The sequence below is a fragment of the Erithacus rubecula genome, assembly GCF_903797595.1.
Source record: "Erithacus rubecula genome assembly, chromosome: 10".
Taxonomy (NCBI): Eukaryota; Metazoa; Chordata; class Aves; order Passeriformes; family Muscicapidae; genus Erithacus; species Erithacus rubecula.
In genome coordinates, this window is record NC_136662.1 from 21,095,505 (window position 1) to 21,115,718 (window position 20,214).

General features: G+C 40.6%; 1 protein-coding gene across 5 annotated transcripts in view; it reads left to right on the plus strand.

Moving 5' to 3' along the window:
* Positions 1-20,214, plus strand: part of ELAVL4 (ELAV like RNA binding protein 4) — a 98,595-nt gene that overhangs the window by 10,675 nt on the left and 67,706 nt on the right. The window contains exon 1 of one of the 5 annotated variants that reach the window (XM_079314565.1): positions 8,333-8,431. The exons of 3 other annotated variants lie outside the window; for them this stretch is intronic. In XM_079314565.1, coding sequence (XP_079170691.1) covers positions 8,414-8,431 — 18 coding nt within the window. In that variant the 5' untranslated portion in view covers positions 8,333-8,413. Of the gene's footprint in view, positions 1-8,332; positions 8,432-9,241; positions 9,261-20,214 lie in introns of those variants that run through there. One more of the 5 variants, XM_079314557.1, reaches the window with a different exon arrangement.

Here is a 20,214-nt window from a genome sequence, read left to right on the forward strand (position 1 = left end):
AGCTGAGGTTCTATTTCTGTACCAAGTTCCACTGATACACACCCCTGTACTAAGGCAGAAGCCCAAGGATTTGTAGGTCTAAAAGGCTAGACAAGACAACAATGACACTAATCCAAAGGGTTTGCTGTTGTTGCTTTTTCAGATACGACATGATATTCCCCTCTCTGGTTTTTGTGAGGATTTTAGATAGTCTAGATGTTACTTGAAACTGTAACATTTTCAAGAAGAAATGCGATTTTCATATTGATGAGGAATCTTTAACCTCCCATTTTATGTATTACATTAGTTTCTCAGAATAAGCAGGCTTCTCTCTTTCTTATTCTGATTCTGTAAGTAGCTTTTTCATGAAAAAGAAGTTGTTGTAGATCTGTCAGCAAGGCTCTGGGAGTAGGAGGATGTTTGGATTTCCGGCATATTGCAACGCAGTTCTTGGCCACCAGCAAAGCTATGTGTGTGAATCTCATTTTATATCCGTTGTTTGCAATACCACATATTTTAAGAGGCATTTGAAATAGTCTCTGTACTCCTAATCACAAATCATTCCCTAAAAGATGCTGAGAAGGCAAAATACAAACCTTTACAGGATTCATGTCAAGAGAGACAGTGGATGAAATGGTGTCATCATGGAACTAAAATAAAACCAGTTATATCTTCAAGAATTTAGTCTATGTTCAAAGTTCTTAGCTCAAATCAGCTTATTGCTTGTTATGTTTGCTTTTCTGTCCCAATTTAGATTGTCATTCTCTATGACATACCTCCTACATTAAAACATTAACCAGCTAATCTCATTAGCCAATTTTAAATATATATTAAAATACATTTTTGCAGTGCAGAAACCTGAGAAAGTGGACTACTCTGTGAATAATTATTTTCAAACCTGAAAATATACAGAGCTCATCTTCAATTTCCATTTGCATTATTTTTTTCTCTAAAGATCACCCGAGTCACCACTCCCACCATTTCCCTTTCTTTTCTATCCTTGACCAGTACAAAGAAAACATCATTTTCCCAGCCAAGGCATATGCAACATCCTTCAGCATGCGTCAGAGCAGATCCCTCATCAGCCAGAGGAATCACTGTGTTAATATGAAGTCCTTCCTGCCCAGCAGCGCAGAACAAGCTTGGGATCACCACATGTTTTTTGTTCTCCAGCAAAGAGGTGATTTTAGCATTGTGATACCTAATACATTATAAACCTTTCCCTCTCATGTACCTGTGCCCTTTTGTGGGCAAGCATCCAGCTCCTCCTCCCTAATAATGGCAGCTCAGTGACTGACCAGAGGCTCTGGCAATCTTGTACACGACAATGACTTGAAACCAAACCTCTCTTGCAAATAATTCCAGAATAAAATGTACCTGAGGGCTGTGTCAACAATGACTTAGGAGGGCAAAATATGTTTTACTTTTCTATAGCTCTCTGCATTCTGTAATGTTAACAGGAGTTAAAACCTAGTTTAGTCATTAAAGTAATCAGGTGTGAATCAAAGAAACTCTGGAGATGCTGTTGTTGAGAAAGCAGAATTATTTTCACACAAACAAGCATTTTCCTCATTCTAACTTCTTCTTAATGGCCATGTATCTTTAATAAAAAAAACCCATTCTTTTGAATTGTATCAAGAAATTTTCATCTGTAATATGGCTCAAACAAAAAATACTAAAATGCTTGAAGCATTTTGTTTTTTTAAATACACATCTAGCATGTTCATTGCCATAATGCAATACTCTAAATGCCAAAAAAGTGAATCACTGATATATAATTTTAAAATGCCAGTGATTTCCCAGCTGTCACTGATCTTGGAAAATTTCCCCAGTAGCATGTGGAGATCAATAATTGTTTACAGACTTTTTAGTCCCAGTTTGTAAGGAGGCTATCACTGTGGACTATGTCAAATCTTTTAACTATGAAATTAAAAGACTGGTTTCACACTTTAATCTATCCAAAAGCCCATCAGGCTCAAGAAATGCAAAAATGATGATCCAGGGAACTACTGCTTGTCCTCTGCCACAATAATGGTGCAAGTCTGCAGAAGCTATTCCTAAAGAAAGCAAGCTGATTAGACGTAGTATCCAACCTGGATTTTCCAAGTTTGCCCCACCTGACCAAGCCTAATGACCTTCTGTGATGCCCTGGAAAATGTGCAAAGGCAGAACCGTAGATGTTGCCTACCTTGCCTTCAGCAAGGCTTCTAGGATGGTCTGCAGAGCACACTCGTATCCAAGCTGGAATGTTACAGTGTGGATAGGCACACTGCAACAGGGGTGAAAATCTCCTGTCCATGGGGCTAACCAGTCCTACTCCACCTGGCAGCTGCTTACCAGCAGCATTCCTTGGGCATCTACCCTTAGACCTAAGGCACAGAATATCTGTCAGTGTCCTGGAGGAGAACACAGAGCACAGATCATTTATCCCTTTTTATTTTTTTCAGGATATTTAAGCACTGAAACAAGTTGCCCAGAGAGGTTGAGGAATCTCAATCCTTGCAGGTTTTCACAACTTTGTTGCATCACATCCTCAATAAACTGATGTGATTTCAGTGTTGACCCTGATCTGAGCAGGAGTTTGCACTAGAAAACCTCCTAAAATCTGTTCCAATTGAATGACTTTATGATTCTGAGAAAGAGGCTTTTCAAAGTTTGCCTTGCCATCCATCCTACCCTTAGGTTCTCCCTATACATGTGTAGCTCTGGGCTGATGTCAAAAGTAAGTAAATTAACATGTCCTTCTCATCCTTGTAGCTCAGAAGCAGGTTTAAGATCAATACCCTGTGCATGCTGATGCCAAATTCCATGGCAACGTTAATGTATCCCATTAGCAGAAAATACACTTCACTCACTATTTTTCTCTTCTTGCACACGTACTCATGTGAAAGAGGGTCAAGAACCTTTCTCTTCTGAATCCAGATGATTTTCTATTCAATATTTTTCAGAAAAGGTACTGAAAAATAATTTTGTCTTTGATTATGTCTCTTTACAGCTTATTCATCAAAGTTTTTAGTTATGGCAGATCAATTTTTTTCCGTGCTCATCCATTTCTCTTTTGTTTCATCTAATTTTTCATCAGCTGAATCTTTTCCTTGTTTAACTGAAATGAGAGCCAAGGTTTCACATGCATCACTGTGTCCATAGCTCTGAACATTAATTGGATAAGAAACTGTGATTCAAATTGGTAAAAGGGCATTCTATATCCCAACATGGTAAAGAAGTAGGAGTTTTGCACTATTCTTGTGAAACCCAAAATTAATTACATTACTCCATGTAGTGAAGTCAAACACACTGAAGCTGGTGTCCCTTAAAACCTTTCAGAGGTTTCATCTCTTCACAACTACGTTAGTACTGCAAGCTCCCTGCTTAGCAAATCAGACATTGCAGGCAATCCTCAAAATGAACAATAACACTGCAGTGTAGTCATTTGTCACAGGACTGCACATTCTAAATGTGACACTATTTAGCAAACAGTAGAAATGCATACTGGAAATGAACCATGTATTTTCTCCCCAATTCCTTTAGTAAGAGTAGTTAAACACATTAAGTTGTGCAGTTTCATATCCAAGGTCTTATTTCCAGCATTATAAAACACCACCAGAAAGTATTTAAACATTCTTTGTGTATATCATCATAAAGAAAAAATTTGAATTGTAAGGAAAACTTCCAAGCATACACATTTAAAGTGACAACTGGAATTCTCCAAATTTTTGCAATTAAAACAACATAAAATGGAATTTGTAAGACATGATATATATACAAAATGATTAAGCATGAAAATAGCCAGAAGCCTTTTTGGGGCAACTATAGCATACATCAGTAGCTTTGCCACCAACTGAAGCCAAAGATCAACTTCTTTTAAACCCATGAGATATCCAACATTTCCTGAGGTGCAGTACCGTGTATATCAGTAGAGGAAGCAGTTTAAACATTTTCAAACAGAAAAAGAATCTTAAAAGTCCAGAAATATATAAACAATACAGTCTTCTTATTTATCCATGTTCTTTTTTTCACTCCTGGCTATGCAAATTAGAAACAAGTAGAAACTTCTGATAGCAGTGGAAGACTCACCAAAATACATTTTAAAGCTAAGGAAAAAAATATTTAAATTGGTATATAAAAAAAATCAATAGTTATACTGACAGCTGAAGGCAGAGTGAATATGAAATCATGTGGCACTGAGGCCTGATCTCTTAAGCTGCTCCTAATTAAATGCAGCTTTGCTCTTACGGGATGTTAAGAGCTTTCCAGGTTACTGCCCATATTAAGGAAAATTAGATACTTATCTGTATGAATGTTGCAAAGTTGATTGAAAAAAAGATAATATGTGAAGACTGTGTCAAAAAATAATATTGCTGATTCATTCTAATGTGCTTAGACATTCCTGAACTCTGATAGTTCATCAGTACCTCATAGTATGGGTCATAATCCTTAGCAGATAAATGCTTAATCCGAGATAAATCGTAATAAATCCAAATGAGATTAGACCTTTACCAAAATACCCAATGAGTGGTGTAAAAACACATTTGAGTGACTGTGACACATCAGTGGGAGTCACCACTGAATTCTTTACAGAATAGCAGAGAAGGTGCAATAATACTTAAAAGCAAAGCAGAACTGTTCTGATCAGCACCACTCGGGGGCTGGTGTTGAGTGTTCTTCACCAGCCTCCCTTCTTAACAATATTCCTCTGATCTGCAGGGCTTCATGGTTTACATCAGTGTTCTGTCAAAGTCACCTACTTTCTGAAACAAATGTTTTATTTATCTCCTCCTTCCCACTCCTACCATTGTGAATCCGAATAAAACCTGCAGGAGCCTTAAGGCTAAAACATTCAGAGGGATGCACTGGCATTTTCATCCCCTCTGTATTTGGTAGCTTATGTTATCAGGTTAACTCATTAAGTATTTACAGTAAAGGACATCTTTGCATAGCATTTTAAAAAATCAAAAAGCCACAGTTACTAAAATTCATGGTGATATGACTGAGTAAATGCATTACAGTTCGAGATGGATGAAAATATAAGAAAAACTGTTTGCTGCTAAAATCTGAGGTTGCTATGAAAATCTAGACTCTTTATCTGGAAGAAATTTTGCCTGCCTTTACTTGTGACACAAATATAACCTCTTAACCTGCTAAATGTAAACAAAAAACTGTTGTCTTGAAGAAAAAGTATTTCAGCTAAATTTTTAAGTTTTTTATTCAGTAATAATAAAACCTCCATGAAATTATATTCTAAAAATTAGTGTTGCCTTACATCCAGCAATTTAGAGGAAAAATCATTACAAGAAATCATTATTTAATAAATTGCAACCTGAATTACATTACACTTGTGAATCAGGCCGCCCGTGGAAGTCTGAGTTCCATTAGCATTGCTGAACATACTCAGAGTCGTGATCCCGGGACATTGGCTTCATGGGAGTTTTGACTGTGGGAAGAATTAAAGTTTGTATCTGATGTCCTCAAAGCCTTTGATGTCTTTATAGCTTTTATAGGTCAGTTGCAAAGATAAGCTTTGTAATGGCTTTCTACACTTACCCTGGAAAAGCACTTCCACTCTCTTTCCATTGCTTAAAATACAGAACTATTTACTTCTGACATTTGCTATTTGTTCTAAACACCGTGGTGTGCATTACCCGTGTATCGATTCACAAAGCATCTTCTGAACGGGCAATTTCCTCGCCCCGCTCTGACAGCACAAAGCCACCAGATGTTGTCACCGTCTGACTTCGGCTGCTGCTGCCGTTTCATCACCAGGTGATGCGAGCACAGCTCTGCCTTGGCTGTTACGATTTGAGCAGTGATCTGGGTAAGCGCTTCTCGTTGGCAGCTCCCGCCCCCTCCGTTCAGCCCAGGCTTCCAAACTCCAGCAGATCCCATTGCTGGTGGCTCCGAGGAGACAAAGGAACGGGGCGGGCGGTGGGAGGAGAATGGTGAGCAAGGTGCTCAGGTGGAGACAGACACACAGAGCACACAGGTGATCTCTAGGGCAGAATGAGCACGCACGTCCTCTGAGCTGAGACTTCACCTCACTTTCACTGCCTACAACACACGACTCATTTTTCTGAAGGAGAAATGTAAGTTCTTATTTTAGAAGGTGTTTTTGTTGGTGGTTTTGCCATGTAACTAAGAAATGAAGTAACATGAAAATGAACTAAATCTTTTACTTTGTGTAGTCTCTAAATCATGGATTTGCAGTATTCAGTTATAAGAAACATCCACAATTACTTTCTATTTGGGCAGATCTACCTCTAGTTCTCTTTTCATAATAACTACATTGGGTCTCTACACTTTTCAAGGGCACAGAAGACTTTTCTATGACTATTTTTGGTTACATTTTTAAAGAGTTGGTAGGAATATCCTCTGAATCGAAACTTCCATCATCAACCCAATGCCACATAATAATAATTAGCTGTACCACAGTGTAGACCTTTCTCTACACCTTTAGAGAAATATTTGCACTGTGACCAGATCCAGCAAGAACTATAAAACGGTAGATGCACATTTTTTGGAGTTTTAAGTGGTTGGAGTTTTTTTTTTTTTCCTGAGACCTAAAAAATCAAGGCAAATCACTGAAATCCTGAATAGTGCAGCCTGGGTATGCCACAAATAAAAAAGCTGTGTAAGAGATGTCATTTTCTTGGGTATACAGAGCTCAAAGTGAAACGCTTTTAGAAAAGCTGTTGTCTAATGTGGTGATACCTTATCATTTAATGGATTGATGCCCTTTTCCTGACTGTTGTTTGAAGCTAGACTTCTCAGTTTTTAAGAATTTCAATACCTCTTCAAAAGTTGTAGAGGCTGTAAGTCAGGAAGGATTTTCCATCATTCTGTCAAAATAAACACAAGGAAAATATCCAGTGCACCTAAAAGTGAAGCAACACTACTTTGGGTAAGAGAGAAGCATTCAGAGACCAGGACACTGGTTAGGGACAGATGATTTAATATGAGTGCTGTGAGAAAGTCAAACTTGTTTACAGAAAAACAAATAATCTTACTTTAGTTTTGTCTGGATTTCTGACAATGGCATTTCATATCTCCTCCGTTTAGAATAATTCATGTATTTTCGGGGCTGTCTGCACAGAGTGTATCACAGATCCTTTCCCTATGTGATAGCATGTCTCTAAAACAAGAGGATTTGGACCAAACTAATAGACAGATGAAGCCAAACAAACAAATTGCTGCTATGCTAATTTCTGAAACAGATGGCTCTGATCCAGCATTTGCTGGGAAATGCAATTCCTTGTCAATCTACCACAGAATCGTGTCTGCCTTTCTCTAATCCTGTATGTATAGCATATAGGGAGGAATCTGGCTCAGGATACTCCACCCACAGCTAAATTTATACACAAAGAACTGAAAATCAAAGTGCATAAACAAGTACAAATTCCGCCGTCCTTACTGGAAGCGAAGATTGGACCCTGTTTTGAAGTTTCAGGTACAGATCTTCAAAAGGCCCAAGATGTTCAGTCTTTCCTCACTTTGTGGTAGAAATACCCTTGAAATTAATGCTAGTTGTACATATGGCTTGCAGCACTGAAGTAAACCAGGGAAGCTAAAAGCTAGAAGCTTCTCATTCTTTTGGACTCCAGGTATCTTATTGAAATATCTGAGATTCTGTTACTTTTAACTAAGCTACCTGAAACAAAAATAAGTCAGTAAAAATGTAAATAATTTCAGGCCCAGGTTCCTGACCAGGCCACAGCTGAAGCTGTGGGTCTAACTCAGCTTCCTCAGACAGTCTGTCTTCACTGCCGGTACATCTCCATCTAAATTTAGCCTAATCTTAAGAATGACCTACACAGCTAGAAAATAAACTGTTTGAAAAAATATAGGACAAAGCTTATGTCTAAGGAAAAGCTTCCCACAATGTTCTATTTGTGGCACACGATCATACATTTGTGTCACATCATCTTATCCTTTCCTTGAGCGGCGATTGAAAAAGAGGCTTTTTAACCTACTCAAAATTCTTCCTCAGACATCTTTACAGCCGAGGGTCACGGACCCAGTCAGAGACAGGGAAGCACCTGCACGGTGGGGACAGCACAAACCTCACCCCGCCCGCCGCGCTTCACTGATTTCCATTCCCACACCGGGAGCCCCCTGGGAGGGAGCGGAGCCGTGCGGACCCTCCTGGGTGCGTTACCGCGGCTGCGGCTGTTCCCTCCCGGCACCCCCGCGCCCCACACGTGTGCGCTGTCCGCGGCCAGGGCCTACCCCCGCGCCCCGCGCAGCTGCCGCGGGTTCGGTGCCCACAAGAGCGCTCCCCGCGCCGCCGCCGCGGCCCCTCGAGCACGGCCGGCCGAACATGGCGGCGGCACCGCCTCACGCCGCTGCCCAGCGCCCCGCCCGGCAGCGCGGGAGACCCCGTAGGCGCCAGCGCCACGTGCAGCCGCGCGCCCCCCCGGCGGCTGCCCCGCAGCGGCGGAAGATGCGCGGCCGGAGCGCGGTGAGCGGAGCGCCCGGGCCGGGGCCGCGGGGGGACGGGCCGCGGGGGCCTGGCCGCCTTCTCCCGGGGGCGGAGGTTGAACCCCCCTCTCCCCCGCTGCAGGCGGTGAATCTGCCCCCGGGCCGTCGAGTGCCGCCGGGAGCGGGGCCGCGCTGCGCTCGCACGGGTTTGGGTGATACCGTCCGCGTTCGTTCCGCTTCTAAAGAAAAGCTTTTTTTTTTTTTTTTTTTTTTTTAGCAAGAACAAAAAAGTAATTTTGCTCTGTGTTTCCGAAATTAGAAGTTCCAGAAGGAACATTTATCCATCGGGGGGTTGCAGGCTGTGGCCGCCGGGGTGGGGACCGGGCGCGGCTGCTGCCGGTGGGGGCTGCCGGTGTCCGTGCCTGGGGGTGCCTTTGCCGGTGTCCGCGCCTGGGGGTGCCTTTGCCGGTGGGGGCTGCCGGTGTCCGTGCCTGGGGGTGCCTTTGCCGGTGTCCGCGCCTGGGGGTGCCTTTGCCGGTGGGGGCTGCCGGTGTCCGTGCCTGGGGGTGCCTTTGCCGGTGGGTGCTGCCTGGGGGTGCCTTTGCTGGTGTCCGGCCTTTTCACCTTCCATTGCCTCTCCTTGCTTCTCTACTGTGTTACTCTGTGACGCATATGCGAGTTCCAGCCTCAGTCCCGTTTACTGTGATGAGTTACAATTAAGGTGTGTTTTTAATTAAAGTCATTACCCATGGCTGTGTAGATTTGCCTAATAGTTACTCTGGAAGTTAGCGTTGGTTTTGTGTCGACAGCGGGTGTTTTTTCCCCTGCACCAGGCTGATCATATATGAAATACTCCCAGCTGTTAAAAGGTTGGCACGGATAGAGTTTAAATTTCTGTTCATTTGTTATTCCGTATATAAAAAAGAAAAAAAGTTCCTAAAGCAACTTCTAGCAATGAACATTTGTGTTAAAGAATATAGATTTCCCTAAATATTTTCTTGGAGTTCTTTTTCAGTGCAATGGCACGCCTTGAGTGAGACTCACTGGTTGTGCAGGCTGGCTGGCAGTAAGGCTGCCTACAGTGATAAATCATCTTTTAAATTTCACCAAAGCAAGAGCAGGACAGCTCATATTGCATCACTTGCTCAATTTGTTTATTGGTTCTTAAGTAGGCTTCCCACTGGCATCACTGGAAGGTCGTGGTATCCAGTGGCACCCTCAGTGCTATTTAAGACTTTTATTATCTCCTTGTATTAATAGAGGAGCACTGAATATTGTTTAACAGGTATATTGGAGGTTTGGTTTTATGCCAGCACTCGGCCTTTTCTTGTAAGAAGGGCCAGTGAGAGCAGTTGAGAATTATTTTAATAAAAACAAGCAATAGTTCCCCCTATTTTTTAATTCAAAAATTCCAGAACAATATTGGAAACCTTAAACAAGAAAGTTCTAGTGATTGAGAAGCAGAGCCTGCAATGCATTCAAAGCAAAAATGAAATTGATAGTCTAATTTTACTATCCACACTGAGTGACATCCAAAATAGTAAGGAAGCCTAAATGATGGAAAGTAAATTAGATTTTTAAATTAGGTAATGTTTGAAGATGTTAGAGTATTACTACATTTATTTCCTTGTTAATATTCTGAGATGTTTTAGGAAAAAGTAAGGAAAGATAAATCATACCAAAATAATTTAAATGACACTTTAAAAAAAAAATCAATTACGATGTGAGGCTTATTGCTATGCAGGGGAAGAAGCTTTTGCACAGGAAAAAAAGCCTTTTTCTTTATTCTACCTATTGAACAAAAAAATGTAGACTAGGGAGAAAGTGCTTGTCTAGCTTTGGCAGGAGAAAAGCCTGGAAATAGTCTGAGGAAATGGAGATTCCATCCCATTTCAACATTGCTGGTGAGTTACCTGGCACAAGCATGTGTATTTTCACCTAAATTTTAAAGGGCTTTTGAAACACAATTAGTTTGTTTGGTTTTTTTTAGCCATATGTAGGAAGAACTTGTTATTTTTGTCTCAATATGGAGAAAACACTTGAAATTTACAAATTTTAAATTATTGACTTTCAAGGAGGATATGTACTATGTCTTTAGTTAAGAGAAGACTGCTTTACTGGTTTTGTGAAAGGGGGGAAAAGTGACACCCTACAGCCATAAGTCAGAATGCTGCAGGCAGGACAGCAATTGCCTATAGAACTTTTAAATGTGGAGTGAGAAAGGTGCTGTTGTGGGCAGCCAAATCTTCCTGGGTAGTTTAAGGGTTACGTTATTAGTGTATAGTGATACATCAGAACGGAATTTTAGGAGGCCGTAGACTTGTCCTGAATGTAAGAGGATTTTTTTAAAAAGCTGGAATTTGGCATCTGTGTAGGTGTAGAAATAACTTGGAAGATGGTTCTGGAGTTTTTTTAATCACAAAGAGTTAACATGTATCCCAAAGTAGTGTTGGGTTTTGTGCCAACATTGTAGGGGAGAGGCAGAAGTTATTAATTGCAAGTCACTTTGCTGTTTGCATTCTGGGCTGTGGGTGGGAATTCCTTTTTTACCCAGTTTTACTTTGTCTAGGTATACTTGTGGTTTTTACAGCTGGGAGTCAGCAACTTTTTATTAATTTTGTGGAAATAGATGTGTAGCAAATAAGTTCTTAAATAACTCCGGGTTGTGTCAGCATTTTTCTTTGCTTGTTTCTATCAGCATTAACTGTTACTGTTCAAATCAGCCTAGTAACAGTTTTGAAGAATGGCAAAAGTAATGAGAATGGATGTATTTTCATGAAAGGGTAGTATATAAGAGGAGAGAAGTAAAACCTTAATATTGCCAGTTAGATTCCTATTATCTGTAACTGCTTTCTGGCCCTAAGGGAAGTTGATACCTCTAACAGTAAAATCTGAGTGAAACAGCATCATATTCTTACACTGGTCTAGCTGCCTGGATAAAAGAAAAACATGTGGAGTGTAGCATTATTGATGTGGCAGTTTTATCAGGATCCATTTGTAGTAACTGTGGATTTGTTCAGGATTAATGGGGGGAATGTATAGTAATTATAACTTTGGCCCTGTAGGAATGATACTGTCCTAGGCAGAAAAGTGTCTCAAAACTAATGACAACATGCCTGCCATACAGAGTTAAATCTCTGGTATTTTCTTCACTTTTGCTCAGTTTTTGAATAAATTGATGGAAAAATCCTGCATTCAAACAACAGAAGAGTTCAAACAAGGTGTAGGATTAAAGAGCAAGCTGAAAAATCATGGTTAAACTCAGTAACAGTGACAAAATAATTGTGGTCACTTCTAATTAGCCGGTTTACCTCATGGTTCCAATTCAGATATTTCTAAGAAAGCATATTCGCTTGTGTTTTTTTAATTAGCTCTCCTTGATTTTTCTTACATATCTTAATTAAAAGTTTGGTGGTAGTTGTTAATTGTGATGTACTTGTTTAGCCTTTTGTTTAGTCTTTGTTCTGTTTATGAATGCTGCTTTCGAGCAGTACTGCTCTTACTCAAACATCTTGCACGATAGTTTTCCTTGGGGGTTATGGAAATGATAATCAGCCTTATGCTTGCTCTGTTTCCAGGTGCCAGAAAGAGACTCTCTGGAAACGAGAGCTCAACAAACTGACATTTCATGTTCTACCATCGCCTAGTCCAGTTTGTCAAAGGTGGAATTTTAAAGTGTTGGATTAGGCTATAATGATAAGCAATCTGCTAGGGGATTTTTATGTTTCTGCCTTGGTTGGACTTCAAAGTTCTGGTTTCAGCGACCTTCTTTGTTTTGTTTTGTGTGAAAAGAGGGTTGTAGTGGAGAATCTAAAAGTGTGTTGTCCTTCTTGCAGTCTTTCAATGTTTTGTCAGGTTTTTTCCTCTCCAAACTCTGCAGCAAGTGTAGGATAGAAGCACAGAAAACTCTTAACCTCTTGTAAAAAGAAATAACATGTCAAATATTACAGTATATAACTGGATTCAGAAAGCAATTGACTTGTGAACCAGGCTTGGTGAACCATTTTATTTACAATGTCTTTTCATTACTTATTCAGATAATTGATGCAATGTTTGAAGTCCCTGAAGTGCTCAGAAGCATCTGCAATTTCATTGACATAGTAAACTATTTTAGAAAAAAAAGTACTTCAGTATCCTTACAATAGACAAAATATGCAGCCTTTGTTTCCATAAAGATTTCAAGTTAATGCATGGGAGATTGGGTTTGGGATTTCCATAAATTAAGGGGAGTTCTCACCTTTCAACAGTTGGGTTTTTAGTGCTGAAAAACAAGTGTCGTTTCTCTGTGGGTTTTGTATGACTTCAGTAAAAATAAGCATTCTGGTGCTTCCCCCTGGTTATAAAAACTACTAATAATAAATGGTGGTATTTGTAAAACTGCTGACACTTCTGCAGTCTAAGAACACATTGAACAGATGCCTCCTGTTGCCCTCCACTTCAGTGTGTTTACTGGTGCTTCATGCAGCCTAGGTCATATTCTTGTTTTCGTGTTTCTGAGTGCTCCTCCAGCCTCTTCCCTCTGAATGCAGTCAGCTGCTCCCTGATTTGGTTTACATGCTCTTAGTGTCTCCCTCGGGTTCTCTCCATTCACCCGTCTTTCACAACAGGCTCTGCAAGCTTTGTTAATCAGCTCATCCATTTGCATTAGAAGGTGGGTTTTTTCCCAGCACAAGAAAAATTTTCACCCCTCACTGCTTGCTGTCATTCCTTAGTTTGGAGCTTCCTAGTTTATTATCAAATTTATCAGTTGCTGGACTTAGAGCTACTTTTCTGTTGTTTTGGGGTTGTTTGTTTTTGTTTGTTTTTTTTTTTTTTTTTTTTTTTTTTTTTTGCATGTGTGTCCATCTATGTTCTCTGGCCCCTTGCCTGACTTTATAAAAAAAAAAAAAAGCTTACTTTTTCTTCTTGATTGATTTCTTCCACTTGGTTCCTTTCATTTTCTTCACTGACTAGTAGTTTTATCACTTCTGGGATTTCATGCACTATTTCCAACACAGTTGACTTTATTTGAACCATTGTCCTCCATATTTTCATGCAATGTATAGCTAAAGAGTCTTTGTGTAGCTGAAGTCATTGCATCTTGCTGTTGTTTTCCCTTGGTTTTTTGGCCTTTTTCAGTTAGGCACAGCCACTTGCTGTAAAATACCTACCTGGCAATGTTTTCTTATGTCCAATATATATGCAGTGGATTTCCTGAGCTTCCTGACAATGTCTACTATATATCATTTGTATTTACCTTTTCTTACAAGTGCACAATTCTAAGTGTCTTTTAATGAGTTTTAATATCTCAATTAATGCATTTTTTATATGCCAGTTTCTTTAGTTGCAGTAGCCCATGTAAAGTCACTTTTTGCCAAGCTGTTGCTCATTACTTTTGCAGAACCCTAAATTATCAAAGGTATATAAAAATGGATCTTGTTTAAAAGGAATAACTTCTATTGGAGGAGCTTTGTATGTTAAAAGAGAAACTTTCCTTTTAAGCTGATGTGATGCAAAGCTGGTCTGATACAGACTCCTGTATCCAGGTCAGTCAACCTGTTTTTATTGTTGTTCCTCATTCAAGTATTTCTGGTTTGAAATAACTTCTGTTTCATTATGCTCCTAGTTTTTCAAGAGAAGTCCTTTCTCTACCCTGCTTCTCTGTTGTTCATGTATTCCTTGCTTAATAGATTTCTAACCCACTGACAAGTCTTCAATAGGGAGGAGAAATGTGCAGTTTTCAAAGATGTTAAACTACCACAGGTTTGGTTAAATCAAATGTCCAAAAAAGGTCTTAATTTGATCTCATCCTTTAGAAGGGAATTGCACAGCAGCAGAACTGAATGCTGAAGCCTCAGAAAAGCATTGTTTCCACAGGACAGGGTTCCTGCTAGCAGCCTTAATGTGTGGGAGATGATATCTGCCATGCCATGATAAGAGATAAAGCACTTTGTATACACTTACTGGCATCCTGGGTAACATCTCATAATCCAGACAATTTACTTTTGGTTGAATTGAGATGCCTGTTGGTGTTCACAAGACCAAGCTTTCTGTTAATGTACTCACTGCTGAATTCCACTGCTCTGAAGAAAACATCAGCTTTAATTATGTCTTGGAAGAGTCGTTCAAATCGCTCTCACTTGGGGCTCCACACTGTGGTTTGCACTGGGCTCACTGGAGCTCTTCTCGGGCTCTCTCAGCAGCACAGAGCACGCAATAGCACCAGGTTTGCTCTCTGCAGCTCTCCTTGGACATGGTATACCAGTCAGAGGAAGTTAATAAATGCAATAGATGAAAGCAGGGAAGGAATCAAAGATGAAAAAAGATTGGTAGAGAAGGGGAAAATGGCATTTCTGGAAGGAAGTAGTGTGTTAAGCAGATTTGGTCTGAATGGTTTGTTTTGCATGTTTTCTGTTCTGAGGAGAAAGCATGTTTGTTGCCCAGAAAAGCAGTTTCTGGAAGAATGGTGTGCCTAGAAAGAGAGGACTAAACCTCAGCGTGCTTAAAGAAGTCTGCTGCATGTTTCAGGGCTGGGATGTATCCTTACTGTCCTGTACTCCCTCTGATCTGCATCAGCTGTGTAGGCTGCTCCTGTAGGAGTCAGCTCAAGGATCTCAGACATTTGTGCAGGTAGGAAGAGCCTCCAGGAATGTCCACCAGGCAGCTTGTCTTAGCAGATGTATGATACAGAGGAAGGAGCAAGAAGCAACAAATACTTTATATTGGGAATGCAATTCCACATCATGCTGGGCACTTTTCAGTCCATCAGATAATTTTCACTGACTGAATAATATCAGGAGGTTTTACTGTGTCACATGTTCTGTGATGCCTCTCCTTCCCAATAAGTCAGAGTCCTGTGATACCTAAACTGGACTTACCCTGTCATAATAGGACAGCCAAATTTCCCACTTCACCAGTGGGACCTTAGGAGGAAGAGCAGTTGCCACTTTGCATTTGTCACAGCTGGCAGAGTGACTGAGGAGGTGAGAAACTTCCTCTCCAGACCAGATATCTTCCTCTGGCAGCAGTAAAGACAAACCTGATGCCAGATTTCTCTCCTCTTGTCCTCTGCTGGTATGTGGGGGAAGATATTAAGGTCAGCCCCAGGCTCCGTGTGCTGTGGCAGCGTAGGTTGTTCCCTTTACACAGATGGTCTGGCTAATGAGAGTACATTGCTGAACAGTTCTGAATCAGGGTTATTAACACCCAGAACTAACTACACTTCACAGAACCATGGAGTTAAATCATCTGTAGTACTGGATGCCCTGCGTGGTACAGACACTCACTTTTGGTGTGCTTCTCTGTGTGTGCATCCTACTAGTCTTACCCTGCAAATGTCTGACTGATGAAAATCCCAACCTGAGATACACTATAGATTAGAGCTGAAGCTTTGCAACCATTGTCTGGTTTTCCATCCACTTTCTCAATAGTAAAATTATCTATTTGGAAACTGAAAAGCCAGAGTTTTGCCCTCTGTGCCTGAGCCGAGTTTAAAGGGAGCACCTGGACTGGGAGTGGTGGTGGGGGCTGCAGGTGGCATCCATCAGGGCACTCAGCCCTGGGAATTCATGGCAGTGCCATGCTCCCAGCTCTTCTTCCTTGCCTGACTCCCTGAATCTCATGCTGCTCTCTGCAGGTCACTCTACTGGAAACCTGTTTGAAATTTTGCCAGGTTATGTTGCTTTTTGTAGTGTTGAACAACACATTTGGGATCTTCTTGCAGTATGGGAATGTCATTGGCTGATGTGGTTGGTTTTTTTTTCCTCTGTTCTGGTAACCTGTCAGCTCTGATGGCCAGCAGTTGCCTTTTCACAGAAAAGCCTATCCTGCCCTCACTTTGTGGGCAGGATAGGAAAATGCTGATAAGAAAATTTGGTACGCTGGAGCATCTGGCCTGTTCTTCTTAATCTGAATCTTACAAGCAGTCTTTTGCTTAGAAATTGTGAGGAGTTTTTTCTGGATTCTTAAATAGATGAATCAAGTAAAGCCTCCATTAAGCCTGATTGCGGTGTTTTTAAAATTATTTCTATCTGGGTCTTGTGGAAGCATTTGTAGCAAGATTTTACTGTATGCACTTACATGTTGTTTTTTTCCCAACATTCATTTTTAGTATCTGTTCTTATTTTGGTTTGCATAGTTGATGTGACTGTATCTGTGAGATGTTTTTTTTCCTTCATTCATTACTTAAAAGCTTATGAAATGTGCAATAGCATCTAGTTTTGACAGATTTTTTTAATAAATTACTGTTATGATCCTAATGATACAGAAGGAGAGGTTGGCTCTGCTTTGCACATGGAACAGCAAGTGATGAAATTCAGGGAGTTCATTACTGGAAGGAATTCAGCATCTGTCAGCAGCATGTGCAGAGCTGCAGTTCTTCTCATGGCAGTGTTCATCCCTGGTGTTGTGGGTGCAGCCCTGTGAATGGGAGGCTCTCTGATGGAGATGGCTGGAGTCTTGAACATACTGAGGCTGACTGATGCCAGTGCAAAGAGAAAACCTTTGTGTGTGTCAACTCACCCAGGTTGCTGAGCAATGTTGTGTGCTGGTAGGAGTTTCCTAAGAATCAAAGTCTTTGTGCCCGTGTGGCAGCTGAGGAGTGAGAGCAGCAGGAATGGATGAAGCCATGTCATCATCCTCCAGCCTGGGATAGGCTCCCAACCAGCCTAAGAGGGTGGCTTCCTGAACAGATGATAGCTCCTAAATAATTGGCCTCATTCTCTGTGTTGACAGTCTTCCAGTTAACAGTGAGGTCAGTGGGAGTAATTGGTTAATAGCTTCATTGTGTCTTAAATTTAAATAGCACCATTAACCTCAAAGGTCAGGAGCTGAAATTTCCACTACCAAACCACAGAATTTTACGGTGTGCACCTATACTGCCCTGTGACTTTAGCAGAAAGCATGAAATTGTGGGAGTGGTCTGGAGAAAGATACAGCACAGGTATGCTGGAGGGTTTTTGCCATTTGTTGACAGCAGTTGAAATTGTGTGAAATATTCCATAGCATCATTGATATCTGGTTTTCCTTTGCCTATAGAAGTAGGACCCTCTACCACAGCAGAATAAAATCTTATCCTTTATTCGACACCTTTACATTTATTTTTTTTTCTGCACACTAGGTCTATGTTGGTTATCTGCTTGCTTGGAACATTTTTAAGTGAGTTTTTTCAGCATTGGGGCTATGGAAAATGTTAAAAATAGGACTGTTTAGTTTATTATGTGAGTTTAAAGTTCCTTCATTGTACGATGTCAGAAGAACAATTAAGTTTTATCTGAGCAGAGCAGGGTGTCCCTAGGTGCAGGTTACAACGCATCCAGTGATACTATTAAAAGAAAGATCGTTTGTTGTTGCATTAGGGAATCCTTATAAAACATCAGGAAAACTGCCTGGAAGAATATAAATGTGTTCAGGCAATGGAGTGAAATATTCTTAAACTGCAGGGTGATGGCCTGTAGCTGGATAGGTTTTCAGAGCAGCTGTTTTGATGTGATTGTTGCTTTTCCCAACAGTCATAAATTGGATGTACTAGAACCCTTTTTTTTTTTTTTCCTTGAGGCTTTGCTGTTTGGAGGTCCAGAATCAAAGCTTCTGTTACAAAAGCCAGATTATTTAGCCCAGAGTTCATGAAATAAACTTTGTTGTTGTTTTTTTTTCCTTTTGATAAGTTGTTTACATGCTTCCAAGGATGTTAGGCTTTTTCCATGTACAGACCAATGTAGTCTTGCAGGATTTGCTTTGTGTGGCTGTTACAGGTGGATTGAGTGTTGGCCTTGGGTGTGGGTCTGTGCTGTGTTATAGCAAGAACTGGTGTTAAGAGACCCCAGTGTGGACAAACCTCATTTAGGTGAGGGTCAGCTGGAGACCACCTGCCTTGGTCACCTGGTAAAGCCTTGGTGGGATTGGTCTGACCAGAGGTGGACTTTCTGCTGGAGCAAGGCTCCCCTGGTGGTCACTGGGGTCCTCCTTAGTGTGCAGACAGTGAAGAAGAGCATGATTTATCTTTGAGATTTGTAGAGCAGGATAGATGAACTGTGCCTTGGAAGTGCCCATTTCCTAGAACTTCCTGTCCAAAGGCTGGAGAGAGCAGCAGATGGGTGACCTGGGGTGAGGTAAACTCATCCACACTGACCTCTAGGACTGGTCAAGCCTATCCTTTCACATACAGCTTTTCTCCACAGACTGGAGAAACCACAAGCAGCCTGGCTGCTGTGGGTTCTTACCTTATACCTGCCTGTTTAATGAAAAAATAGAACAGCTGTGGCTATGGAAGAGGCAGTTCAGCACAGAAGTGAACTCACTCTTGGGTGCCAACCTGCCAATTTCTCCAGTTGGGCTGCACAAATCCCTTGAAACCCAAGCACCAAATATCTATTGCTAAGTAATTGTAGCCCAAAGTTATTTATTAGGAAGTTTAGCCTGCAGAACTACTTTTATACCTACTAGCATATTTTTAGGGTTTTTGGGTTTTTTTTTTTAAAGGACGGTATTAAAAATACCCATTGTTCACCTGCCCTACTTTAAAGGAAGCTAAAAATCATCTGCTAAGGTATGCCACACTTTGCAAAGAGAAGTTTAAAGAAAACCATAATCCACAAGAAAAATCTGAGAACTGGATAGGTAAATTAGAGTCATCCTGATCCCAAGAGATGAGCTCCAGGAACTCTAGAGGGCAAGAAGAGGAGCTGCAGATTATTTCTTTCAGTTGTGTTTCTTTAGCCTCTCCCTGCTTTTTTTGTCAGTATGCAAAGTTCAGTGTTGGCATTGCTCTTGTCTTAAATACTGCATCAGTTCTGGTTTTTATGCCCATTATCCTCTCTGTATTTTTACCTTGTTTTCCTTATTATAAAATTCTAATTTTTGTAATTAAATTATACGCTAAAGACTTGTGTGAGCCATATTAATGAGGGAGCTGTTTATCTCTGAAATTTGGGTACCTTATTAAGGCAGCTTACCTTTATTTCTTAAGGGGTAAAATAAAGCAGATGTACACAGGAAGCTTCTTGAAAGTCCTGGCACTTGTAGATACAGGTGTAAGCTTTGGAGCATGAGGAAAGCTTGGTTTCTGCAGTAAAGCAATCTTAAACTTTTTCTCCTTTCCAGCATCCTTGATTTGGGAATAGGTTGCCTGAAAGGGTTTATCTGGAAATGACTGAGGATTGGTTTTTTTTAAATGTATAAAATGGTAATACTTGTTTACCTTCTGCCTGCTGCTACTAAAATACTCTATGTAAGTGCCAGCTGCTTTAACAAGAAGTAATTTGGACAATTAATAGCTCTTGACACTTTATTGTCTTTATTCTCTTTTGTATCTTCCCTGGTTGTGCATCCTTCCTGTGTAGTTGCAAGTTGCAGGAGACATAACCCTTCTGCATGCTGTTCACAGGTCTCCTTTGATTCCTCCTGTACCTCTGTTCTGATCCAGCCACCTCACACTCTTCCCCACATCTCTTTCTGATCACTGTCTCAAAGCTTGGAGACATCAGCCCATTAATCCTCTTTCAGCTTTTTATCTTTGTTCTTGCTATTGATATTATTTGGCCTGAGTGCAAGGTGTATAGCACACTGTATTACAGATGGGCTTAAAGCAAATCCATCAACTGTTCTAAAATTAGGCAGTGCTGGTTGAAAGACCCTGTTCATATTTTTTGTGAAGGTTTTTGTGCTTATACATAGGCACATTAAAAATGGCTGAACTCATGTAAATCTCCCTGGTAAGTCTGGAGTTCTTCAGTGTCTAGGTCCTTTCATTATTTACAAGTAAATACATTTTAAAAATGCAGTCATAAATCTTTGAAAACATCTTCATTTGTGCTCAGCTGAAACTTTGCTAACTGTATTATACAA